Source organism: Notolabrus celidotus, chromosome 13, assembly GCF_009762535.1.
Source record: "Notolabrus celidotus isolate fNotCel1 chromosome 13, fNotCel1.pri, whole genome shotgun sequence".
NCBI lineage: Eukaryota > Metazoa > Chordata > Actinopteri > Labriformes > Labridae > Notolabrus > Notolabrus celidotus.
Window position 1 is genome coordinate 4,949,787 of NC_048284.1, and position 27,068 is coordinate 4,976,854.

General features: G+C 38.3%; 2 protein-coding genes across 8 annotated transcripts in view; one reads left to right on the top strand and one right to left on the bottom strand.

Annotated features, from left to right (window-relative positions):
* tbc1d32 (TBC1 domain family, member 32) overlaps positions 1-18,423 on the bottom strand; it is a 149,321-nt gene extending 130,898 nt beyond the window's left edge. For 6 of the 7 annotated variants that reach the window (XR_004633611.1, XM_034700079.1, XM_034700078.1 and 3 more), the window contains exons 1-14: positions 18,316-18,423; positions 17,736-17,904; positions 15,555-15,716; positions 14,985-15,162; positions 14,714-14,785; positions 12,604-12,723; positions 12,153-12,231; positions 11,594-11,697; positions 11,450-11,511; positions 9,714-9,864; positions 9,551-9,610; positions 8,757-8,847; positions 6,293-6,430; positions 1,491-1,580 (exon numbers count right to left, since the gene is read on the bottom strand). Coding sequence is in view for 6 of the 7 variants with exons in the window: in XM_034700079.1 (XP_034555970.1) it covers positions 1,491-1,580; positions 6,293-6,430; positions 8,757-8,847; positions 9,551-9,610; positions 9,714-9,864; positions 11,450-11,511; positions 11,594-11,697; positions 12,153-12,231; positions 12,604-12,723; positions 14,714-14,785; positions 14,985-15,162; positions 15,555-15,716; positions 17,736-17,890 (1,462 nt within the window). In the remaining variant the exon portion in view is untranslated. Of the gene's footprint in view, positions 1-1,490; positions 1,581-6,292; positions 6,431-8,756; positions 8,848-9,550; positions 9,611-9,713; positions 9,865-11,449; positions 11,512-11,593; positions 11,698-12,152; positions 12,232-12,603; positions 12,724-14,713; positions 14,786-14,984; positions 15,163-15,554; positions 15,717-17,735; positions 17,905-18,145; positions 18,217-18,315 lie in introns of those variants that run through there. The other variant, XM_034700075.1, reaches the window with a different exon arrangement.
* Positions 18,424-19,353: 930 nt separating this feature from the next.
* hsdl1 (hydroxysteroid dehydrogenase like 1) lies at positions 19,354-24,308 on the top strand. Its single transcript, XM_034700237.1, has 5 exons — positions 19,354-19,809; positions 21,477-21,922; positions 22,058-22,141; positions 22,599-22,754; positions 23,841-24,308. Exons 1-5 carry the CDS (start codon positions 19,590-19,592, stop codon positions 23,910-23,912), a joined length of 978 nt encoding a protein of 325 aa, XP_034556128.1. The 5' UTR covers positions 19,354-19,589; the 3' UTR covers positions 23,913-24,308.
* Positions 24,309-27,068: the final 2,760 nt, after the last annotated feature.

Genomic DNA, 27,068 nt, shown 5'->3' on the forward strand with positions numbered 1-27,068 from the left:
TTTTTGCTTCCAAGTCAAAATTTTCACTATTTCATGTTTTTTCGCTTCAGAGGCAAAATTTTCACTTTTTCATGTTTTTTTGCTTCAGGTGCAAAATTTTCACTTTTTCATTTTTTTTGCTTCAGGTGCAAAATTTTCACTTTTTCATGTTTTTTGCTTCCAAGGCAAAATTTTCACTATTTCATGTTTTTTTGCTTCAAGGGAAAAATTTTCACTTTTTCATGTTTTTTCGCCTCAGAGGCAAAATTTTCACTTTTTCATGCTTTTTTACTCCAGAGGCAAAATTTTCACTATTTCATGTTTTTTCGCTTCAGAGGCAAAATTTTCACTTTTTCATGTTTTTTGCTTCTGGGGCAAAATTTTCACTATTTCATGTTTTTTTGCTTCAAGGGCAAAATTTTCACTTTTTCATGTTTTTTCGCCTCAGAGGCAAAATTTTCACTTTTTCATGTTTTTTTGCTCCAGAGGCCAAATTTTCACTTTTTCATGTTATTTTGCTCCATAGGAAAAATTTTCACTTTTTCATGTTTTTTCACTTCCAAGGCAAAATTTTCACTTTTTCATGTTTTTTTGCTTCCAAGGCAAAATTTTCACTTTTTCATGTTTTTTCGCTTCAGAGGCAAAATTTACATTTTTTTCATGATTTTTTGCTTCTGGGGCAAAATTTTCACTATTTGTTTTTTTGCTTCAAGGGCAAATTTTTCACTTTTTCATTTTTTTTTGCCTCAGAGGCAAAATCTTCACTTTTTCATGTTTTTTTGCTCCAGAGGCCAAAATTTTCACTATTTCATGTTTTTTCGCTTCAGAGAAAATTTTTTCACTATTTCATGTTTTTTGCTTCAGAGGCAACATTTTCACTTTTTCATGTTTTTTCACTTCCAAGGCAAAATTTTCACTTTTTCATGTTTTTATGCTTCAGAGGCAAAATTTTCACTTTTTCATGTTTTTTTGCTTCAGAGGCAAAATTTTCACTTTTCACTTGTTTTTTTCTTTCCTTTTCTTAAAACACCCTAAATTCTAAGTAGAGCAAAGATCTGGAGTCAAAATCTGCTATTTTGCCTCATTGGAGCAGATTGAGGGCTTCATGTGTGCCACTAGAAATGTCTTTGGCACCAAATAAGGTTGCTAGACAACGATAAACAAATAGTCCCTCCTGATGCTGTATCATCATGATGTTCTGAAATTGCTGTCACAGGTGACACAGGTGTTTGTCATAAGACTGAACATAAAATATTACTCCACCTGTCTCCCACAGAGCCAATGAAGGTGATCCTCTGATAAGATCAGGGTGGAACCACTATCGATCACTGCAGTGTAACTCAGGGGAGTGATTTATGTAAGAAAGGAAAGTCTTCCAGGGAGACTCAGTCCAAGGTTGAGAGATAAAAGTTATGGGCATGTCTCACAGGGAGTGTCTTCCATAGAAACCATGAGGAAGCTGAAACTCGGTGACGCTGTTTATTTCCCTGTGTGAGTGTGTAAGGACCCACCTGTGTGTGAGGGGTCACTGTGCACCGGTTCGGGGTGTTGGTACATGATGTTTATCAGGAGAACAACCAGGTCCGTGAGGGTGACTGGATCTGAAACAGGATGGGATCAAATATTAAATCTTGCTTGGTAACTCAGTGTCTAGACAGGGATGGTCAAATAAACATACTGCTGAGGAGGAAGTAGTTCATGTTTCAGATTTCAACCTCAATGAGAGTCAGCTTTATGTCTGAGAAAACTTTAAAAAGTAGATTCAACAAGCCGCCAAAAAGTGCCCAAATATTGTATTAACTCTGTTTACAATGTCACAAACCCTGCTTCACATTCTTCAACGTCAAAATCCTCAATGTGCTGTAACGATTGATTAAATATGTTTGCATTCTGGACAAAGACACTTCTTTAACACTCAGGGTTTCATCAATGAATCAGACAACAACTGATTATTAAGAAAAGACTGATGTAAGTGGGGATGGGGATCAGCACCTCCAAGTCTGAGGCCATGGTGCTCAGTCGGAAAAGGGTGGCTTGCCCTCTCCGGGTCGGAGGGGAGTCTTTGCCCCAGGCGGAGGAGTTCAAGTATCTCCGGGTCTTGTTCACGAGTGAGGGGAAAAGGGAGCGGGAGATTGACAGACGGATCGGGGCGGCGTCTGCGGTGATGCGGGCGCTGTACCGGTCTGTCGTGGTGAAGAGAGAGCTGAGCCAGAAGGCAAAGCTCTCAATTTACCGGTCAATCTACGTTCCGACCCTCACCTGTGGTCACGAGCTGTGGGTAGTGACCGAAAGAACGAGATCGCGAATACAAGCGGCCGTAATGAGCTTTCTTCGCAGGGTGGCTGGGCTCAGCCTTAGAGATACGGTCAGGAGCTCAGACATCCAGGAGAGGCTCAAAGTAGAGCCGCTGCTCCTCCGGATCAAGAGGAGCCAGATGAGGTGGTTCGGGCATCTGGTTAGGATGCCTCCCGGGCGTCTCCCTGGGGAGGTGTTTCGGGCATGTCCGACTGGGAGGAGGCCACGGGGAAGGCCCAGGACACGCTGGCGTGACTATGTCTCTCAGCTGGCCTGGGAGCACCTCGGTATCCTCCCAGAAGAGCTGGTGGAAGTGGCCGGGGAGAGGAGTGTCTGGGCTTCCCTGCTGAGGCTGCTGCCCCCGCGACCCGGACCCGGATAAGCGGAAGAAGATGGATGGATGTATTTTTTCATTTTTTTCTGTTTTCTTTTTTATTAATATTATCAATTTATGCAATTTAATTTGATTTTATTGCATTTTGTTTCGTTTCATTTTTGTATATTTTCTTTTTATTATTATTATTATTTGATTTTATTTCGTTTCATTATTATTATTATTATTATTATTTTAGTTTGTATTGTTTCATTTTTTTCTATTTTCTTTTTTATTAATATTATCAATTTATTTTATTTTATTTCATTTTATTTCATTTTGTTTCATTTCATTTTTGTATATTTTCTTTTTATTATTATTATTATCATTATTATTTTATTTCGTTTCATTTTTGTCTGTATTATTTTTTTTATCGTATTGTCTTTACTTGACTGTTTGTAAAAACTAAAACATATCAAATCAGAAAAAAAAAAAATTCCCTACTCAGCATGCTCACATTTGACTTCTTGGATGGACACCTCAGTATAACAGTTATGCTCTTACATCCTATCAATGCAAAAAGATGAAAAAAAAACTGCCTTTTGCATTTATTTTGTTCAACTGGAAGAACAGCAGAAAACTAACAAACTAAGAGTTAAAACTGTCTGATGATTTCTCACACTTCATGTTCATTTGTTTTTTATGGAGCAGTCCTAAATCAGATACCTATACTCCATTCTCTTCATCTCCCTCTATCCCCTTCTCCAACAACTCAGTCTCAGCAGATGTGTGTCTAACATGAGTCTGGTCCAGTTGGAGGTTGCTGCCTGTTAAAGGAAGTTTGTCCTTGCCACTGTAACTTAAGATGAGATCAGACTGAGTCCTGTCTGTAAGATGGGACTGGATCTTATCCTGTCTTGATGTTGGGTCTTTGTTAATAATAGAACATAGAGCACGGTATAGACCTGCTCTGTTTGGAAAGACTCTTCAGATAATGTTTGTTGTGATTTGGTATTATACAAATAAAGATTGATTGATTGATATAATGTGTACGTGACAAATGTTACGTTCTATGTTGCTCAGAAAAGGAGAGTAAAAGGAGGGACAAGGAAATGTTCTGATAAATATCAAAGGGATGTTTAAGCAGGATGAATAAACAGGTGACTGGAACTCTGAAGTGTGCTATGGGATAAAAAAAAATTAAGGAAATAAATCATAAAAGATCACATTTGAAATCTGTTGTGTGTCAGAGAGAAATCATTGACTCTTCCTGTGAAAATGAAGTTAAAAATTAAAATTAAACTTCTCTGTGGTGGAATCAGGAAATAAAGATTAAACAATAAAATGACATTGAATAAATCTTAAACAGAAATATAAAACCTGCAATAGACACTTAAGAGGTCACAGACTCTGACACACAGGGGTGAGGAGCTGATGTGACACTTTTCACTATAATCTGATCCCCTCTGCGTCAGAGTGATTCAGATTAAGAGTGAGTGATGGTGATATAAAACATTCTCTTGAGCTTAGACAGCAGACAGTGAGTCTGTTTTAATAGTTCACCTATGTATCATTTACACTCTTATATAACTCCTGTAGTAATTAGGGAGAGGGAGGGGAATATAATGTCTACATGAGAGAGTGTTTCAGATGATCAGACACATTCCTACAGGAGATTATCGGTTGTAAAGATTATATGGGTTGTTTCATAGTAACTTTTACAAAGGGCAGATTAAGGTCTACGTCAAGTCATAAACTATTTTTATCAGAGTCTGTTTTTCCCTTTATCTCAAAGTCACTTACTCAGGATATGAAACAGTGTTCAACTCTTTGAGGTGTTCAAATATTAAAGGAGTAATTTGACTTTTTGAAAGTCTTGCTGAATGGTTCCAGCACAGATTTAGATTAGGAGATCAATTATAGAGCTGCACAGTTATTAAGAAAGTTAACAAAAATGGACCATGACCAAGCTCAATATCAAAATCACAGGAACAGCAATTTAACATAATGACAACTAGCATTATAAAAAAACACTAAAGGGCTTTCCAATAGGGATGTTACAGAGCAACTCATCTCCATAATCTAGATAAAACTACTGCCAAGCCGCACCGTGATATAATACATGTTATCGGTCATCTGTGCTTTCTTACATAAGGGTAGTAGACCATTATGGCATTGAGTCGCTGCCATAGACGCCCTGCTGCCGTAGACGCCGTAGACGCCCTGCTGCCGTAGACGCCCTGCTGCCGTAGACGCCCTGCTGCTACCTGACTCAAGCTACTACAAATACTATTATCTCTCTCATCTCAATCTCCAACCCCAACAAGGTCTCAGCAGATGTGTGTCTAACATGAGTCTGGTCCTGCTGGAGGTTTCTGCCTGTTAAAGGAAGTTTGTCCTTGCCACTGTAACTTGCTAAATGCTGCAAAGTGCTCTGCTCATAGTGGATTAAGATGAGATCAGACTGAGTCCTGTCTGTGAGATGGGACTGGATCTTATCCTGTCTTGGAGTTGGGTCTTTGGTAACACTAAAGAAAGATACTTAAGTTACTAACCATAGACCTTTCTGGAGTCCCTGAGCTCCCTTGTCTCGTAGGTTCCTCTGAGTTGCTGCCATAGACGGCATGCTGTTGTGAACGTGCCAGACTCAAGCGGCAACAACTACTACTATCCATCTCACCACTATCATCTCTCTCTCTTTCTCTTCATCTCCCTCTATCCCTCTCTCCAACACGGTCTCAGCAGATGTGTGTCTAACATGAGTCTGGTCCTGCTGGAGGTTTCTGCCTGTTAAAGGAAGTTTGTCCTTGCCACTGTAACTTGCTAAATGCTGCAAAGTGCTCTGCTCATAGTGGATTAAGATGAGATCAGACTGAGTCCTGTCTGTGAGATGGGACTGGATCTTATCCTGTCTTTGAGTTGGGTCTTTGTTAACACTAAAGAAAGATACTTAAGTTACTAACCATAGACCTTTCTGGAGTCCCTGAGCTCCCTTGTCTCGTAGGTTCCTCTGAGTCGATGCCATAGACGGCCTGCTGCTGTGAACGTGCCAGACTCAAGCGGCAACAACTACTGCTATCCGTCTCACCACTATCATCTCTCTCTCTTTCTCTTCATCTCTCTCTATCCCTCTTTCCAACCCCAACACGGTCTCAGTAGATGTGTGTCTAACATGAGTCTGGTCCTGCTGGAGGTTTCTGCCTGTTAAAGGAAGTTTGTCCTGGCCACTGTAACTTGCTAAATGCTGCAAAGTGCTCTGCTCATGGTGGATTAAGATGAGATCAGACTGAGTCCTGTCTGTAAGATGGAACTGGATCTTATCCTGTCTTGATGTTGGGTCTTTGTTAAGAATAGAACATAGAGCAGGGGTTCCCAAAGTGTGGGTCGGGACCCCCTGTGTGGTTGCGAGACACAAATGGGGGGGTCGTGAGATTTTTTTTTTAATGTTATCTAAAAATAGTAAATTTTACCCATTACAGTAAAAAATATTGACATAAACAGTAGCTAAACTTGAAATAAAACCTTGAAAATAAAAGATGTAATGAGTTTTCTGCCTTTCTTTTTGCCAGATGACTCCTAAGTTTAGGGTTAGTGAACAGTTAATTATCAAAAGCATCAGTAGCAGCAGGTTCGTTCATAACAGCACAGGAAACACAGCCTCATGTAGGTAGGCAAATTTTCTGCCGATCAGATCATGTAATTCACCTTTATGCTTCTTCACTCTGATGGGAAACAGCTTTCTGCCGTTAGTGTAGATGAGCAGTTTCCCCAGGACACACAGCGAGTGGACGAAGAAGGCGTACTCCAGCTCTTTGGCTGTGTAAACACTCCTCTGGACTGAGCCTGAAACATGCACAGAGAGTAAGAACATTACTTTAAGACTGTCTAGATTTATGCTGTCATAACATGTACAGTTTCCAGGGAGTTAGAATATTCATGATATTAAAAAAAGACTCTGAAAGAAGCAAGAAAGTTTGAGAAAAGTGAGAGAAATGACTTCATTTTTCTGCTGAGTGCAACATTTTAAGTGATGCAAAATGATGAGTCAGCTTGCATGACCAAAAATACATATTTCAAAAAGAAAGATATAATTTCAGTGGAAAAAATATACTGTATATATGCAAAATTCAAATATGCAAACAACTTTTCTTAAGTGCAGAATAAGTGTCCTTGTTGCAGTGTTTTGATTTTATGTTTCATGAAGCTTCTGTTACAGATTGAAATGGAAACAATCTTTGCAGCCTTGCAGAAACTCCAAAAGATGACAGCGCTCAGATTAACTCTTCTTCTTTCATGAGGAGTGTATCGTTGAAAGGGGAGTCAGTGTATCAGTGCTCAGCCAGGACAAGGTCAAAGTGTTGGGTCTGAAGGAGCCAGCTGGCTGTCAGGAGATAACACACTCACACTCGACTTACTCACACCCAGACTCTTACTCTGTAAATGTGTTGCTCGGTTTAAACACTTTGTCATCAGTCAACAGAAGTCTTGATTGTTAATTTAGATTAAATATGCTACAGAGACAAACAATCTCAGGGGGAGAGTAGAGGGATTAAAAGGGAATGTGGCCTAAATTTCAAATCACGTGTGCAAAATCTGGCGCCAAGTGGCATTAAGGATCAGATAGAAACTCAGGAAGTGACAAGTGAAGATTTGAACACCCTGCTCACTATACATCCACTTTTAATTAAATGTCACTGCATCATGAAAAGAACTGCCTTTTAACTTTGTTTCAGCATGAATCTGATGTACATTAAATATTATTGTAAATTGCAGATTATAGCACGTTATTGCACCATGCAGGGTATTGCACATTAACTGTAATTGCACCATGTAGATTATTCCACATTTAATGAGTGTTATTGCACCATGCAGATTATTGCACATTGAGATTACTGCGCCATGCAGATTATTGCGCATTAAATATTATTTACCATGCAGATTATTTCAAATCAACTGTTATTGCACCATGCAGATTATTGCACATTGAGATTATTGCGCCATGCAGATTATTGTGCATTAAATATTATTTACCTTGCAGATTATTGCACATTAACTGTTATCACACCATGCAGATTATTGCACATTAATTGTTATTGCACCATGCAGATTATTGCACATTAACTGTTACCGCACTATGAAGATTATTGCACATTTACTGTAAATGCACCATGTATTGAACATTAACTGTTATTTACCATGCAGATTATTTCACATTTACTTCTATAGCACCATGCAGATTATTTCACATTTACTTCTATAGCACCATGCAGATTGTTGCACATTAACTGCTATTGCACCATGCAGATTGTTGCACATTAACTGCTATTGCACCATGCAGATTATTGCATATATTGTTGCACCATGCAGATTAGTGCACATATTATTGCACCATGCAGATTAGTGCACATTAATTATAATTGCACCATGCAGATTATTGCACATTTTGTTATTTCACCATGCAGATTATTGCACATATTTTTGCACCATGCAGATTAGTGCACATTAATTAAAACCTCACCATGCAGATTATTGCACATATTGTTGCACCATGTAGATTATTGCTCATTAACTGTTATTGCACCACATGTTTCACAACATGTTAAATGTTACTGCAAAATAAATATGTGGATGTATCCCCGCTGTCATGGTTATCATGGTCTTCCAAACTAAATGTATTGAATTTAAATTTTCAAACTACTGTTCCTCATAGTTTTTAATGCGCCCTGTTATCACCTGTGGCCATCTAATATCCAAAGTCAGTTTTAGGCGATATGAGACATGTAAACAACAGGTGTCCTCGCTCAGAATCAGTGTTTTTCTGTCTGCTTTATCTTTACTTTCTCCTCCTGTCTTCTTCTTTCTGGAGTTTCCCTCTGTCTCACTCTCTATTGGTTGCAGGAACAACTTTTGCGCATGAAGTACCCCGGATAAATGATGTCTGCAGACTCTAGGTACAAATACATTTAACACCCACAGGCCTCAAATGAAGCATTAATTTCTCATTAGGGCTTAAACCGTAGCTCTGAGTGTATTTCTCTGTTTGATTCACAGGACACATTAAATCAGCATTACAGCTAATGTGCTGATGTTCCACACATCGAGTGGAGCTCAGAGTGAGGCCGGGTATTCGGAGAAACTTCCAGGAGGCATCATGACTGGTTTAACTCACTTGTGTTCTGCTGCTGGGAATCAGAGGTGTGATGTGTGACGCCTTCACAGGACTCGTTGTAATGGATGCACTGCTGGAAGGCTGCTACGATCTGAAATTTGCAAAATCAAAGACACATGATTGGCTGATAGAATAGACAACCACTAATCTGCTGAATTTGGAAGCTGCTTTGAACAGACCGGGCCTATGATGAAGAAGTCTTTTCAGACAGTCAATGCAACTTCCTGCTATCGAACGTCTTAATCAACAGTTTAACGACTTGAACCGCTCGTTTGAATCTAAATTTGAGCACTTGAGGGAATATTAATGCACTCCGACGCGGGAGCAGTTCAGGCTGACAGTGTTCTGAGAGAGCTATTGACATTTCCTTCAGATAAAGTTGCGCATTAATCCTCTCTGAAGTCAGAGTCAGAGTTGAGAGGGAGGTTTAGGATTAAATAATCAATTCTGAAAAGTCGAAATGACACTCGGCTCTTACGCCTCATTGACTCGAAGACTTCACTGGCGGAGGAGAATTTCACAGAAGGCCTCCGTTAATACTAAACTACTAAACTACATGCATGTTCTGCTTCCTTCTGGGGTCAAATGATGAAACCAGAGAAAACAGACACTAACTTCATTTGTACTTTTTTAGTTCTGTTGACCTGCAAACCTAACTCAGGTTTTCTCTTAATATACTTCACAGTGCAGGATGTTTCTGTGCCTGTTGGATCGGTGGTTTCTTTCTGCTGCCCGGCTCCTCAGGAGTACAAAGGAGTTAGTGAGAGGTATTGATTGCTGAGTGAATCACTCACCAGAGACTTGTATTTTCTCTCCAGGAGTCTGAGAACTACAGTCCTGCTGTAGTATCCATGCTGAGAGGAAGAGAGAGAGAGAGAAACAACAGAGTGTATGAGACAGAGGACGGTGAGGGCAAGAGGAAGAAAGACATAAATGATGCTTAAGTGTAACACACACCATCCACTTCTTAAACCAGGTAGCTTTTACATCCAGTAAGGCCAGTAGGTGGATGGGTGCGAGGGCTTTCTCTGCTCTCGGTGAGGTGGATCCGTGTTCGTGATGGAAGGACAGCATGGAGAAGGTGCTTTCTATAACTTCCTCCATGTATCTGAAGCAGAAAGGGAATCAGAAGAAATGTGCAGAATGAAAACCAGCATTTTATACTCGATTTAGAAAAGCAAGGGTTAGGGTTATACCTCAGCTGTGTTAAATGCTCGGCTCTGATTGGTCAAAACCTCATAACAATGGTTATTATCGACAGCAAAACAACATCAATGACAACCTGATCACACACATCATATCTAATTAATCCACGGAACGGAGTCCAGCATAATTCACCGCTGCCTGTTGACACTGTGGCAAAAATGTCCCACGACTGAGGGACTATTTTTTCACTGAATCATCTTTAAATCAATAAAAACAACTTTTAATCAGTAGTTTGCGTCAACTTGTTTCTGTCTTTAGAAGGTAGCCTGGTTATAAATGGGTGGTGTCTCACTCTTTCAGGCTTTGCATCGGGTCTTGCTGTACATCATCCCTCACAGAGAAGGTGCTAATCTTTCTGCTTCACACTCCGTCATGATGGTTTCATTAGCAGGATGCATGATAATGAGATTCGGATGTGTTGGAAAAACAAGCACCTAAATCCCGCCAAATCTGAGTCCAGCGTGGATTATCTGATCGGGCCGCTGCCTCAGGATCTCTATCAACTCTGGCCTCAACCAGGTTTTTTACCACCGAAAAGATAAATAGATTAACAAATAAATAGGTTTTAAAAATTGTATAAATAAATAGATGATTTAATAAATAGATAAGTACATAAAAATATAAATAAATAGATAGATAGATAGATAGATAGATAGATAGATAGATAGATAGATAGATAGATAGATAGATAGATAGATAGATAGATAGATAGATAGATAGATAGATAGATAGATAGATAGATAGATAGATAGATAGATAGATAGATAGATAGATAGATAGATAGATAGATAAATTATTTAATAAAAAAACAAACAGATAAATAACTAAAGAAATAAATGAAGAACAGATAATAAATAAATAATAGATAAATAAATAAATAAATAACACAATTTTTGTGTGTAATATTACAACAATTTAAATGCAGAGTTCCTTATTTAAAATATCAAAATATCAAAATATCATGACTGGTTTGCTGTGTCTGAATCATGATGATCATGATGAGTCAGGTGACTTTGGATGGTCAACACAGGTGTGAAAGTTTGTCTAACATCAAACTAATGGACAATATAAGCCACCTAATTGCTAAAAAAAACATTGATAAACAAAAGTTGAGCAGCAAATCAGAGGGCAGAGACTAAAAAAAGGGTCCCCTGGGTAAGGCTTTTTTCATGTCTGTGACATATTCTCCAGAGATGGATGTTTAAACCGTAGTAAAAGGTGTAATACAACTGGCATCGAGTCAATATGGCTTTGCACAGATCATTGTTACTTTAAAGTCTGGCTGAGAACTGCTAGATACCTTCAGTAAAAACAGAGATTATTAGACTATTTTCTAGACTTTTCTCCAAGATGCTTATGTCTGCTCTGTCCTCAGGCCAACCAAAATAAGAAGCAAGAGGTTCCACAACCGACACCTTCAACTCAGGCATGCACGGTGGATCAGGCAGAAAAACAGGAGTTTGATGCGGTCTTGATCCATAACTCACTTCTCAGGATGGCGGATCCAGAAGGTGGTCACCTCTTTCTGAAAGTCATTCATCAGTCGAATCTGAGGCGGGACAGATCACAGTGTGAAGGAAGCAGCTGGAATAAGTCAGACTGGTTATACTACATAATAAAAGACGTGGTACCTGTTTGAGCAGACGGCTGATCTCAGGTCTGCTGATGTCGATGTGGGCCGAGCCGGTTGGGAAGCTCAGTTTGTGGGACAGAAAACTGGACTCCAAACTTTTAGCTGCACAGGAAGAAATGTATTGGATTACAAACCATGCTTTGTTCTGTGAGTACGTTCATAAATATTGTTGCAGCATGTTCACAATAAAGTTAAAGTGCACATATTTCAAACTATAAAATCCCTTTAACATAGTAAGAGCAACAGAATCTAAACCTGCATGGTCCCAATAAAAACTGTGAAATATAGATGAAGCACTAAAAGCTCCATTGTGCTTGAGTGCAAGCATAAAGCTGATAGATGGACATCCTCTGCTCATAAAGCAAACTTCATTGTCCGCATGTCAGTGAGTGGGATAAATGCCTATTCTTCATTTGTAAAGAAAGAGGAGCTGACCTTTTAGAATTCACTTTCTATGGAATAAAAACACACTTTCACTTCGGCTCAAACGTGACAGAGCCGCCCACACACACACTCAGCTCTCTCTCTCTCTCTCTATGTCTCTCAGAGCAGCCTACCCAAGCTGGTGTAGATCTCTCGAGTCACATTCAGCGGCGAGGACGAGAAGCTTTTAGCAAAGAACTGCAGAACGTTACCCTGATGGATTTAAGAGAGAGAGAGAGAGATTTGAGTCATCAGGATTTACAACACAGAAGCACGGTTAGGGTTATAAGCAATCAATAGAGGCTTAATCTTAATCATGAGGAAATTAAATTAAATAAGATGACACAAAAATACATTCAGCTTCATGTTGCTACCAATTATCTTTCAATTACTCAGCAGTGTTATCTTCTATTTCCCTCAATTAAGCAGGTTGACGTGTTTCAGAGAGTGTTTTGTTTGTTATCATCAATACAATGCCTGAAATCCTCCATAAAGATGACATGATTATTATTGATTCATTCTGAAAGGGATTAAACGTGAGTGTTTGTGGGACACTGAGTGTGGATGAGGTAGGTCAGGACTCACGCTGAGGTCCGGGTCGGACAGAGCCGCACAGAGGTTCCTGCGCAGGCTGCTCCAGCTCTCACAGCTCAGCACGTCAGATGGAGGGGCGCAGCAGAGGTCCTGGAGAGCCTCCCATCGCACCTACATGCAGAGTAACATCAGTTATACTGTAATACAGGGGTCATCTTTTGAACTGCCAGGGCAGTGATTGGCAAACTTAAAGTGCTACCTTTAGCTAAAGCTATGTTTACCACTCATCACCAGCTGTTTATGCAAATTTAAAGTCTGAGTCTAACTGTGTGTCTTCAGTAATTCATATTGGGTGATGTTGTACACACTGAATCCAGCACTAAGAACGGATTACTGTTATAACATAATGCAACAAAATCACATTTCAATACCCGAGGATCCCAAAGTGACTTCTTCAGATGTTTTTTTTTAATCACAGTGTTTCCTAATTTCACCTGAATTTTATTTTACTTTTCTTGAGTTTAACCGTTTTAAAAATTCATATTAAATGAATTTGATATATTTTAAAATACATTTAACTTCATTATTTTGTGGTTTTATGACCTGTTTGTCTTAAAACCCCAAGAGGAGTATTGAGACTTTTAAAAGCCATTTAAATACCCTGGCTTTTATGCAGGCTTTTTTATGACTTCTTTTCATTTATAATTTTATATTTATATCAATATTCTGTTGTATTATTTATTTTGAACTCTTCAATTTGTATCATCTAATTACCATTTTTTATTGCTATTTTTCATTTATCTTAGACTTTTATCTTTACCCTTTTTTATCATCTTAACTAGTCGTGTTTTATCTTTTATTTATCTCCTTAACTATTTCACTTTGTGTTTTTTATTTATATGTATTTTATTGCAATTGTTGTGCATTAGTTTCTACTTCTGAATCCATTTCTGCTTTATGTTTAGTCATGATATATTCATTTTTTTTTTTTAAATTGAGGTAAAGCACTTAGGATTAAATTTGATTTGTATGTAAGGTGCTCTATTATCAAAGTTTGATTGATGGATTGTTTTATTTTGCTGCCCATGTAAACACTTTTAAAAAGTGCTCTGTAAATAAATGTATTATTATTATTATTATTATTATTATTATTATTATTATTTTAATTACTAGTGTTACTATTTTTTTTTTTATTCATATTAGTATCATTATTTGTATTATAGATATTATAATTAATATTATTATTACTAATATTATTTTTATCATTATTATTATAAATAAAGAGACTTCACCGTTTCCATAAAAATGGCAAAGAAATCAAAAAATTATTATACTTAAAAAGTTGGAATAAAAAGTGAATTAGGTTAATTTTGACTAAACTTTTGTATTTATTAGACAGGACAGCTGAAGAGGGACAGGAGATGTTAGGAGTAGAGGGTGAGGGTTGATGTGCAGCAAATGGTTGTGGCTGGGAATCAAACCAGAGACTGCTGCAACAAGGACTTCAGCCTCTGCACATTGGATGCATGCAAAGTTAATATTATGCTCCAGAAGTGTCTGAGACTAGAAACTGAAAGTCATAAAAGCTGGGAAATCAAAGCTCTTCTAAATGGTCCATTGTCTAATCTTTACAGCTACTGCATCTTCTTATGGGGAGGGAGATAAACATTCAATATGAACTTTGTAAGCAGTGTTATTATTATGATACCCTCTGCTTTTGAAGCTCACATTAAATCTAGCTTCATCCTGACAAATGAGGAGCATAAATTAAAACCACACAGCTGCACGAGCTGTAAACTTACAGAAGTAACAACTGTTAAGTTGCTCTCTGTAAAAATATCAAATTAACAAATCCTGGAAATTCAGAGTGTTTATCAGTCCACCCATAATAACCTGTTTTCAAAACTGCTTTTATTCTCCTCATTAAAGGACTATCAGTGTTAACTTTCTGTTTATTCAGTAGAGAAATACAACTAATGAAGACAGCAGTTTAATTTCATGAGTCCTCTCTTGGTTCCTTTTTGTTCATTATCTCACAACCTGCATTTTTACAACAATAATGAAATCTCCATCAGTTTTAAACACCAGCACATGACTCCCCTGGGTTCTGACAAACACAAAGCAGTAATCTTAACGCCTGTGTGTCAGTTCGCCTTGCTACCTCTTTGGGCCTGCTGGAGTCGAGTTTATCAGCCAAATCCTGCAGCTGCTCCTGTCTGATGAAGGCATAACTCTAGAGAGAGGGAAACAGAGATTAAAGAAATGTCCACCATAAACCAGCTTCCAACAATGTGTCACTCATTTAGTCTTAATGCCAGCAAATGTAAGCCATCCAGGGACCAGAGAAGAGACACTATCTTTATATGACTCATCAAATACTATAAAAGGATATAAGAGCATAAATATGACCGTGTGTTTGTTGTGTCTCTGACCTGATTAAAGGAGGAGTCGCTGTCAGAGCAGTTATCAGTGTACTGGCTGTTTGACTGACTGTGCTGCTTCTCTCGGTGCAGCTCCTCCTTCCTCATCTGGTCCTCCTCAAACTTGTTGATTAAAGACTCCACCACCATGATCATGGAGTTCTTCAGAGTCTGCATCATCAGCTGGTACCTGTGAAAGCCAGAAGTAGAACGGTTATTGTTGTCCTGTAGTTTTAGAGTCTCTGAGCGTGTTGTCATCTGCTTAAAAATGGTATGACTCAGCGGAAATCTGATACCCTTACAGTAGAAGAATGAACGATATGATTACTTGTGAGAGAAACAATCTGAGGAACTCTGAGTTAGAAATACTGAGCATAATATGGAGGACATCTGAAACTTTCTGGCCCTCTCTTAAAGCAGCAAAGCAGATAACAAATAAAAATAACCTTCATAGTATTTATGAACTGAAAACAAACAGGACATTAAACAGACATATCTTGAAAATAAGTGTCACACAGAGAGTTATTTGTAATTTGATTGGCACTAAATAAAGCCAGAGAACTATATCTGAGCTGCACCCACTCATCAGAGTCTCTGGTCCTTCTGGTGACAGCGTGGATCAAGGTGTCGTGACCCGAGCTCACTGCGTGTTGTGCATCTCTGGTCAGGTTCTTGGTCTCTTCTTCCACCACGGTCCCCAGAGAGCTTTCCACGTACTGACGAAGGTACTTAACAAGCTCATAACTGGGAAGAGAAGACAGACATATATCAGGACAATCATGGCAGTCACTACGAGACTCAAGGGAAGTATAAGCATTATCATATTTTCTTTGCTAAAGTATGCAGGTATTTATTGGGGAAAAGGAAGCGTGCTGATGTGCTCTCTTGGAGTCCGCGGTACTACAAAAGACATTAGAAATTGTCTTCGCTGGTCCCCTTTCAGTGGAAATCACATGAAAAAGTGCCCTCTGGATGCCCCTCAAGTGTACAAAATATTAAAAAGTACCCTCTTAATGCCTCTCAAATATATCAAATGTAACAAAGTGCCCTCTAGATGCTCCTCAAATCATCAAAACATTAAAAAAAAGTTCCCTCTGGATGCTCCTCAAGTGTACAAAATGTCAAAAAGTTCCCTATGGATACCCCTCAAGTGTACAAAATGTCAAAAAGTTCCCTCTGGATGCCCCTGAAGTGTACAAAATGTCAAAAAGTTCCCTCTGGATACCCCTCAAGTATAAAAAATGTCAAAAAAGTTCCCTCTGGATGCCCCTTAAGTGTACAAAATGTCAAAAAGTTCCCTCTAGATGTCCCTCAAGTGTACAAAATGTCAAAAGTTCCCTCTAGATGCCCCTCAAGTGTACAAAATGTCAAAAAGTTCCCTCTAGATGTCCCTCAAGTGTACAATATGTCAAAAGTTCCCTCTAGATGCCCCACATGTGTACAAAATGTCAAAAAGTGCCCTCTGGATGCCCCTCAAGTGTACAAAATGTCAAAAGTTCCCTCTAGATGTCCCTTAAGTGTACAAAATGTCAACAAAGTTCCCTCTGGATGCCCCTTAAGTGTACAAAATGTTAACAAAGTTCCCTCTGGATGCCCCTTAAGTGTACAAAATGTCAAAAAGTTCCCTCTGGATGCCCCACAAGTGTACAAAATGTCAAAAAGTTCCATCTGGATGCCCCACATGTGTACAAAATGTCAAAAAGTTCCTTCTGGATTCCCCTCAAGTGTACAAAATGTCAAAAAAGTTCCAACCGGATGCCCCTCAAGTGTACAAAATGTCAAAAAGTTCCCTCTGGATTCCCTTTAAGTGTACAAAATGTCAAAAAGTGCCCTCTGGATGACCCGGAAGTGTACAAAATGTCAAAAAGTGCCCTCTGGATACCCCACAAATGTATTAAATTCAAAAAGTGCCCTCTAGATGCCCCACAAATATATAAAATGTGGAAAAAGTGCCCTCTGGATGACCCGGAAGTGTACAAAATGTCAAAAAGTGCCCTCTGGATGCCCTACAAATATATTAAATTCAAAAAGTGCCCTCTGGATGCCCTACAAATATATATACTTTTAAAAAAGTGCCCTCTAGATGCCCCTCAAATATATATAATTTCAAAAAGTGCCCTCTAGATGCCCCTCAAATATATACAATTTCAAAAAGTGCCCTCTAGATGCCCCTCAAATATATATAATTTCAAAAAGTGCCCTCTAGATGCCCCACAAATATATATATATTTTTAAAAAGTGCCCTCTAGATGCCCCACAAATATATAAAATGTGAAAAAGTGCCCTCTAGATGCCCCACAAATATATAAAATGTGAAAAAGTGCCCTCTAGATGCCCCACAAATATATAAAATGTGAAAAAGTGCCCTCTAGATGCCCCTCAAATATATAAAATGTGAAAAAGTGCCCTCTAGATGCCCCTCAAATATATAAAATGGAAAAAAAAGCGCCCTCTAGATGCCCCTTCAGTGTACCAAATGTCAAAAAGTGCCCTCTGGATGCCCCACAAGTGTACCAAATGTAAAATAAATTACCCTTACCACCACAATTGGTCACAAATATATTCACCACGATGCAGCAATTAAGTGTGAGAAGCTCAAAATGTTCTGGGGCAGCACCCCCAGACCCCGCTCTGGTTTCCTCAGCCTCAGAACATTTATATTAAGCCTAAGCATTGGGTACCAGGGGTTTGAAAGGAGGTGGCCTTTTTTTGTGGTTTTCGCCCCTGCCCCCTCAGATAGTCTGAGTACCCCTCTGCACTTACGTGTGGAAGTTCTTGTCAGTCTCCTCCAAGTGAAGCAGAATCTCTTCAGCACACTCAGTTGATGGAGCGTCAGAGATCCTGTCGTTGATGCTCCTCAGGAGCTGCTTGAGAAGGGACTGCAGCTCCACCTCATCCTCGGCTGATAGCTGAGACATCTCTGCAGCTGGTCCTTTAGATGGGACAGAGAAGAGTGTAGAGAGTGTATGGTGGTGATTGGAGGCCAGCTCTCTGTGAGGCTACCAGGGGTTCAGCTCAGACAGGAATGTGGGGAATGACCTCTTTTGTTTCTTTTACAGCTAAAAAATTACAATAAATAAAGGTTTTAAAATCTGAAACAGTGTTTAAAGTCTAAGTATAGTTCAGATCAGGGCCTTGTTTCCATAACCTTCCTGTAACAACCTGCTGCTCACCTCAGCATCATCTCATGCTCCTCTCTGTTATACTTCTGAATAGGATGCAGCTAACTTTAAGACAAACCGCCTAATATCGCTTGTAAATAAAATATTAACAACCTTTTACCTGCAGAATCTAAACTCCAGGACAAATTGAGATTTAATAAGACATATTTGACAGAGCTCACCTTTTTCTGTTTGTTACAGAAGCTCTCTTATTCAGGTAGCATCTTAGTAGCGCTAGCAAGAGGCTGTTTCGTAGCTATGGAAACGGCCACTTCGCATTAGCCGCGGTGTACTCTGGGAAGGAAGAAACTACATGATGCCTTCATTAAACCTCGGAAATATTGGTCTCACGAGTTAAAAGGTGATATAAAAAATAGTTAAGGTTATATTTTGAGAAGAAAAGTGGAGATTAAAAATGTCATAAACGGATTGTAAACATTTTTACGGAAAGAGGATTGGGGCCACTGAAAAAAAAAAAAAAATGTAAGGTCAAAATAATTGTTTTAATTATTATTTTGAGAAAAAAGTCGGAATTCTGAGATTAAAGTCAGAATTCTGACTTTATTCTCAGAATTCTGACTTTATTCTCAGAATTCTGACTTTGATCTCAGAATAATATATATCTTTTTTAAATTTAACCTTTTTTTTTTCTTCAGTGGCCCTAATCCTCTTCGGTAGGAGAGGGATTAGGGCCACTGAAAAAAAAAAAAATTAAGGTCCAATATATTTTTTTTATGTTTTTGCACTGAGAAAAAAAAATAAGGTCCAACATATTGTATTATTCAGACTTTTTTCTCAGAATTTAGACTTTTTTCTCAGAATTCTGACTTTAATCCACTGGGGGAAAAGATTAAGTTCCAATATATTGTATTATTAGTCTGAGAAAAAAGTCAGAATTCTGACTTTAATCCACTGAGAAAAAACAATTAAGGTCCAATATATTGTATTATTCTGACTTTTTTCCCAGAATTCTGACTTAAATATCAGAATTTAGACTTTTTTCTCAGAATTCTGACTTTAATCCACTGGGGAAAAAATTAAGTTCCAATATATTGTATTATTAGTCTGAGAAAAAAATCAGAATTCTGACTAAATCTCGGAACTCTGATTGAAACAAAAACATTTAAAAAAAAAATAATGGACCTTAATTTATTTTAAGGGCTTTTTTGGGGGGTTGAAACTTCAGGAGCTGTTTTTTCCATGCCACCCTGAATGCAGCACCAATGATGCACATGGTCACATGACTCAATGTTTTGCTCTGTCAGCCGGGTGACAGTTGATCAGAGGAGACCTTTCCCTCCTGAAACCTCCTTCAAAACGTGTCTCTTTATTAAATAACCACCGAATAGGAACAGAGACATGCTTTATTAACAAGTCTTACTTACTATCTAACTCTACGTTCAGGAATTAAAGCTTAAAAAGCAGCAAACCAGCATCTACACCCACAGTTTGGAGCATGGCGGCTGTTGACAGCTTTGAGTTGCTGTACAGAGAAATTTCTCGATCATGCAGTTGTTACTTTGAAACCCTGGCTCTGATTGGTGCCATATACACAGCCAGCAAGGCGGTGGTCCTGCTGAGAGACTGCTGCATGCTGATTAGGGTGCACTTCCTGCCGAGAATGATCCCCACCAAGAAGCTGACCCAGAGGTTTGGAGACTGGGCTGTGGTTTATGGTAAGAGAGGATGCATCATGCTGGAGATCTGCAGGTTATAAAGGGGAGGAGAGTCAGTGCATTGCTTTTTATCTCAGTATTTGGGCATCAAACCAATCTTAGTCACAAAAATATTGCTTCTACCAGTTTTAATGCTTCAGAAGACATTTTAAAGTCATTGTTATTTAATTATGGAGCTGTATTAATCAAGCAATCAATCCCAGCACTTGTTTCAGTTTCTAAATGTGGATATCTCACAGCTTTGATCATGCTACAAAATACAAAATACGTCCCTACATGTCAATTTGGGACACTAATAATGCAAGAAGCCTCTTTTCATGTGAGCTATTTTATAGATAACATGACTCATCAATAAACTGAGGCGGTGAAAAGGGAGCAAAAGGAAATCAAAGATAAAGTAATAAAAACTTGAATAGATCAATAATAGGATCAAACTAAGTACAACAGATCCTGTTAGATCCTCACACAGTCCCTCGACATTCACTCACTTGCCAAGTACACTTAATGACTTAATCTGATCCGGGTTTCCATCCCTTTGTTTTGTTATTGTTACTCTGAAGGGCCTTTTGTTGTGCCGTGTCATGTCCCCCTTGTTCTTCGCTTACCTTGCTCTATTAATAAACACACAGAAAGGAAACCTATTCAAATACCCACTAGCTCATGGATTCAGTAACTCAATTTGGACTGCTAACAAACTCTCAGATTGTGGGAAATTTATATAAAACCCCAAAGATGACATTTTTATTTCTTGATCAGCAAACGGCCAAATCTAAAAATGTTCATTTTATGATTATATAGAAAACAGAAAGACGAAATAAGGCATGAAAAAGGCATTCGGTGCTTTACAGTGGGCAAAGTGTTACAAAAGATAGGACTGTAAAATGTCCAATCCACTTTATTTATGTAGCACATTTAAAAGAACAATCATGTTGACCAAAGTGCTGCACAGTACCATAGATAAGTTAAAAGACTCAGAGCATAAAATGCTGTCAGAACATAAAATAGAATAAAAGAAAACACTACAAACGATCATAAACCAGCAGAGAGTTGATTTGTTTTGTAACAAGTGGCAAAATTAGGACCAACACAAGCAGAGCTGACAGACGGTTAGCCACACACATCGGCGCCATCTTGGTGAAATGACTAATTTAGAATGTGTTTATAGAACAATGAATTAAACCACATCTACGCCTGTTTTAAAATCTTTGCATTGGCCCCCTGTTTCTTTTCATATTGATTTTAAAATTCTGTTACTAGTTTTTAAGGCACTGCATGGCCTATATCTCAGAGATGCTTTTGGTGTATGATCCAGGAAGCCCACTCAGATCCACTCCGGCTCCTCTCTTTAAGCTGTTCCTAGGAGCAGAACAAAAACTTTCAGTGATGCTGCTTTCAGGCAGGACATTCCTAGACGATGAAACAGCCAGGATCAGAGAGGAGCTGATGGAGATATTGAGACTTTGAAAAGTCAATTAAAGGACAAGTTATTTAAAGTGTTTAAAAGCTTAATATATGCACATGGAGCAGTTTTCATCAAGTATTTTCACACCTAGAGAGCGAGAAGCAGACATTATCATCCTTCTTCATCAGTGAACTTCATTGACTCTTTGCAGCTGTAGCGATGTGTCTGACTTCTCATTGATGGATTTTGTCTTCTCTCCTGTCAGGTGCATCAGAGCCGTTAGCCACAGCCTATGCAGAGGAGCTAGCCAGGCACGGCATCAGCATCATTTTTGTCACTCAGGACCAAACGTTCGTCAGAGACACGGCTGCAGCCCTCTCCCACAGCTACGGGGTGGAAACCATCGTCGTCCTGGCCGACTTCTCTCTGGACCAGACGGCCAGCAAGCCCATCAAAGAGGCCATGAGGGGGAAAGATATCGGCTTCCTCGTGAACTGCCTCGATGAGTCATCGGCCGCCCTGCAGAGCCTGATTGAAGTACCCGAGCAGGGCCTGCTGGATTTGGTGAATAAGAACGTTGCGGTCGCCACCCTGATGACTCGGTTGGTGCTGCCGGGTATGGTGGAGCGCAGCAGAGGAGCTGTGGTCAATATATCGTCAGGTGCTTGCTGCAGACCTTTTCCTGGAAGACTGGCACTCACCGCCTTCACGGTGAGACTGAACACTAAGGAGATCTGCCTCTTGTTCATCCATCATTCAATCCATGCATGTGATGAAAAAAATCCCACAATGCATTCTTCATATTGTTCTGATAACCAACTCCTCCTTCTCCTCCTGACTCTTCAGGGCTACATGGATCATTTCTCAAGAGCTCTTCACCTGGAGTACAGCGGCAGAGGGATCTTTGTCCAGAGTCTGATTCCTTTCCAGGTAAGCTCCATGTCAGAAGATATTTAGCCCGCCACCAGCAACATACAACCTCTCAAAACAGTTTGAATGCTGTGTATAACACCTACGTACAGAATCTGTAGGTGCAGGACCTGATTTTGTTATCAGAAGTTCTGGTTTCTGTTCGTAGTCTGAGTAAAGTGATCCACCAGCGTTTCAGAGAGCTTGTCTTCATGCAAGAAGAGAGCAAAGGAATCCAGCATGATGCAACTCCAAAATCCATCTGCAGCCTTCCAACAATGATTGAGCTTTAATTGATCTCTTTAAACAGATATATGCATGAAGTCCAGCTGATTATCTGCTCTTGGACATGGTCTCTCAACTCTAACTCAGCTCTGGATTCTCAAGTGATTAGCTCTTAAAGTGTTTAAATAACTGTTGAATTGTTCCAGTGGTTGGTGTTAACAGTTTGTTTGTGTGTGTGTGTGTGTATTATCAGATAGCCTCCAGTGGGCTGCAGCCGTCATCATCATCCCTGACAGCACCATTAACAGAGAGCTGGTTTGTACCAAAGCCAGATGTTTACGCTCGCCACGCCATCTCCACCCTGGGCGTCTCCAACAGGACCACAGGTTACTGGCCTCACACACTGCAGGTGAGCACAGATCAAACATGACGTCAGATCTTGATTCATATTCTCTGTAGGTTTGCAAGTTTCACAGAGTCAGTGAAATCTTCTAAACCCATTTTTACAAACTTGCTTTTATGTGACTTCATTCTTTTAACTGCTTTTTATTTTTATTTATTAGTATTCTTATTTGTATCCAACTAACTGTATTTAATTTCATTTGATTATTAATTTTTTTATTATGTCTTTTTTCTTTAATGTTTTTAATCTATCATTTTCCATTTTCTATTTTCTCTGATGTGATGTCATCTTCTTCACAAAACCTTTTAATTGACCTTTAATGCTTTTATTGTCCTATCTATTTTTATTTATTTATTTTTATTTATTTATTTATTCTTAATTATTTATTATCTATTCTTAGTTATTTATTTTTTCCTATTTGTTTATTTATTCTTAGTTATGTATTTATTCTTTGTTTTTTTAATTTTCTTTCATTCTTATTTATTTATTTATTTATTTATTTATTTATTTATTTATTTATTTATTCTTAGTTATTTTTTTATTCTTAGTTATGTATTTATTCTTTGTTTTTTATTTAAAAAATTTTATTCCTAGTTATTTATTTTGTATTTCTTCTTTTTTTTTTTTTTTTATTCCTTGTTTTATTTTTATTCCTAGTTATTTATAGGTTGATTTATTCTTAGTTTTTTAAATTTTGTATTTATTTATTTGTTTATTTATTTACTCTTACTTTTTTTTATTTTTTTTTATTCTTATTTATTTATTTATTTATGTACTTTTGAAAAACCTCTTGATTGAATTATTGGTCTACTGTCACATTATTCTGTTAAATTTGCATTTATTCTTGTTAATCTTTTGCATTGTATTTTGTTTTTGCATTATTAGAATTTCTACACTCCTCTCTGTCTCTCAAAGGTTTATTTTGTCCTCCAAATCCTGCCATGCTTTGTTTGTCAAAGCACTTTTTAAACATTTGCTTTTAAAGGTTCTATACAAATAAAGTTATTATTATTATATAACATAAGAATACAGCTGAATCATGTCCTGCATTATGTAATATTAAACATTTCTCTGTGCTGTGTTTCTCCGCAGTACGGCCTGATGAGATGTATTCCAGAGTGGATCTGGGTTCTTGGATCTCGTGTGTTCATCAGTCTGAGCTGAATGTTCACCTCCCCTTCAGCCCCTTCACTAAAGACTAACTAGCTATTGTCACACATAGTTTATCATTCCCCATTGTTCAGCAGTCTGACGGTCCAACGGCCTCATAATAAACACCTTGATTGTAAACAGGTAACAGAAAACCTGGGTGTGACTCAGCGAGGGTTATAAATTTATTGATTATCATCTTTAATTAGAACATGAAGCTCTGTGCAGTTTAGTCCTGACCCTTTGAACTATTGAATAAGAGGTTATTCAACATCAGTCTGCTGCCAACGAGAGTCATAATAACTTTGGTCCATTAAAATACAGCAGAGAAGATTCATCATCTTTACAGACTTGAATGTACAATTCATTTATTTCTCTACATAGAAAATTAAAAGTTGCACTTGAAACACTGCCAGACTTTAAGACGAGCTGAATCCAAACTCAAATATTACATAAGAAATAAAAGAAGCTGTTACTGAGAAATTACAACACTAGACTTAACTAAATTAATTAAAATGAATACAATTAAATAGACAGATGATTATGAATGTAGGCTCTAATTTCTGAAGTATAATTCAGTTATGCTGAGTCCTTTTCTCACATTAGACTCTACTTCCTTCTGGTTAGACCTGCTTTCAACCTGCACCCACCACACCTTTATGGCACCCGTTCAAAGATGTAACAGTATTTGCTCCAAAAACAAACCACATCAAAGAGACAGATATGCTTCGATAGCTACTGTCCAACCTAACACACAAGGAACACAGTTTTAGGTAAAGAGCTAAGCCAAACTCTAAATTGCCCAACACAAGGAGCTGGATTCTACGTCAGATTGGGGGCGGAGCTATAATAAACCAGGATGTGATTGCAGAGTGTTATGCATTCTTAAAAAAGTGTGTTTGCAACCCAAAGAAATGTGTGCATGCCGGTGAAAGAGGAACATGGCTGTGGTGTTTTTGCTCAGGGGTTCAAATTTGAAGCATATCCAGGAGTGACTTTGAGATGCACTGAAGAGTGAGAGAGTGATGTTTTGTTATGGTGAGAAAGAACGTTTGAGCTGCATTTGATTTAATGTGGATGTTTCTTTAAGATATATATTTATATTTGAAGTTTAATCATACTCATGTGTACTCTGTTGATGGATTGCATACAAATTAAAGTATGGTATATGAAACTACAGCACAAAATAAGACCAATAAACTCTTTCTTCATTCACTCACTGTCATGTCTTCTCTTTGATGAGAGTAAGAGAATGTAAGGTGACTATTAATAACATTATTATAATAGGTAGTAGTAGTAGTAGTAGTAGTAGTAGTAGAAGTAATAGTGGTATGGGTTGTAGTAAAGTAGTTGTATAATGGCTGTAGAGGTCTTAAAAGTAGTAGTAGTTATTATGAAGTTATACTAAAGGATAAAGGATAGTTTATGTAGTAACAGAAGGAGTATGGTAGTAAGGTCAAAGCAGTAGTGGAAGTAGTAGTAGATTGGTAGTACTACTAGTTGAATGAGTACTTGTGGTAGTAGTAGTATGTTAGGGTAGTAGTTGAACTAGTACCCATAGGAAAAAAAATTTAGAGAGGAGATCTCAAAAGTGTTTCATTTCTGTCTCCTAGACAACAATGAGATCTGTTTGAAAGCAAAATGAGACTATAGCTTATGTCTCCTGTTTCTCATTCTTGCCCTCAGAAAAAAGTTGCAAAAAGTCTCAGCTTAGTCTCCCTTTCAGTTCAAAAGGAGATCTGGTCAGAATCTGAAATGATTCTCAGGTATTTCTCAAGTGTTGTGACTCCTTTTGAGCTCAGGTGGAGAAATCAGGGAGCTCTCTCAATTGTCTCAATCTAACCTCATCCCTTTGTTTTTGCCAGACTCAGTTTTTGTGTCTCAAGTTGAGCTCAGATGGAGCAAAGAAAGAGCCTGAGCTCATCTTTTCATGAACATTTATAGTGCCCTGCAAAATTAACATTTCAATGTAATTGTCCACAAACTTACAATTCTCCTTTACTAGTCTGTTTGGAACAAAACAACTTCACAAATATTTAGTGTCTTTGAGAGAAATTGCTAAAGATAGAGATTTCATACCAGGTATGACAGACCATTTATTTAAAATATGGGCCGCAAAAGGGCCGACCAGATTTAGACAGAGTGTTACAATTAAAGGGGTGGATTCTTTTGGACCCTGGTGGCCTAGCGGTCTAAGCGCCCCACATACAGAGGCTACAATCCTCGTTGCAGGGGACGCTGGTTCGATTCCTGGCCGGTAAATCAGTTCCTGCATGTCTTCCCCCGCTCACTACTCCCCACATTTCCTGTCTCTCTTCAGCTGTCCTGTCAAATAAAGGCAAAAAGGCCAAAAATATATTTTAAAAAAAGAGAAGAAAATGAGCCATTAATGAGATCTCTCATTTAAGTCTCAATTAAGACTCATATCATGGTCTCAACTATTTCTCCTAGTGAATTTTAGGAGAAACTAATGAGAACAATTTGAAACTTGAATGAGGCTGAAGTGAGAGTCTCAATTTGGTCTCCAGAGACTTAGAAGAGAAAGCCTTGAGCAGTAAAATTTTCCTCTGGGTAGTAGTAAATGTAGAAGTAGGGTGACAGTAGTAGAAGTTGTATGGATATAGCAGACGTAGTAGTACTAGTAGTTGATGTATTTAGAAGTAGTAACAGCAGTTACTAGTGTCAGTATGGTAGTGGTAGTATTAAGGCTGCATTAGACCTCATCACAGAAGTAGTATGGTTGTAGTAGTAGAAGTACTACTAGTAATAGAAGTAAGGTCTAAGTAGTAGTAGCAGTAACACTATTGTAGTGGCAGTGGTAAGGTAGTTCTAGTACTAGCAGAAGTAGAAGTAGTAATAGTAGAAGTACTGCTAGTAATAGTAGAAAGGTCTCAGTAGTAGAAGAGTAATAGTAGTGGAAGTAGTGGAAGTAGAAGTATTGTAATAATAGTAGTGGTTGTGGAAAGGCAGTACTAGCGATATTAGAAGTAGTACTGGTTTAGCAGTAGTATTGTAATAGTAGTAATGGTACTGCTTGTAGTAAAGTGGCTGTATAATGGTTGTAGAGGTAGTGGTCTTTAAAGCAGTGGTAGTACGCTTTGTCATTTGTTTGGTGCTATATAAATAAAGTTTTTATTATTATAGTAGTAGAAGTTCTATTACAGTAGTAGT

Excerpts from the sequence above, each read along its gene's own strand:
- hsdl1 (XM_034700237.1), top strand. The coding sequence starts at position 19,590 with ATGGCGGCTGTTGACAGCTTTGAGTTGCTGTACAGAGAAATTTCTCGA. Across the intron at positions 21,923-22,057 it reads TGGCACTCACCGCCTTCACG|GGCTACATGGATCATTTCTC; the intron begins GTGAGACTGAAC and ends CTGACTCTTCAG. Across the intron at positions 22,142-22,598 it reads AGAGTCTGATTCCTTTCCAG|ATAGCCTCCAGTGGGCTGCA; the intron begins GTAAGCTCCATG and ends GTGTATTATCAG.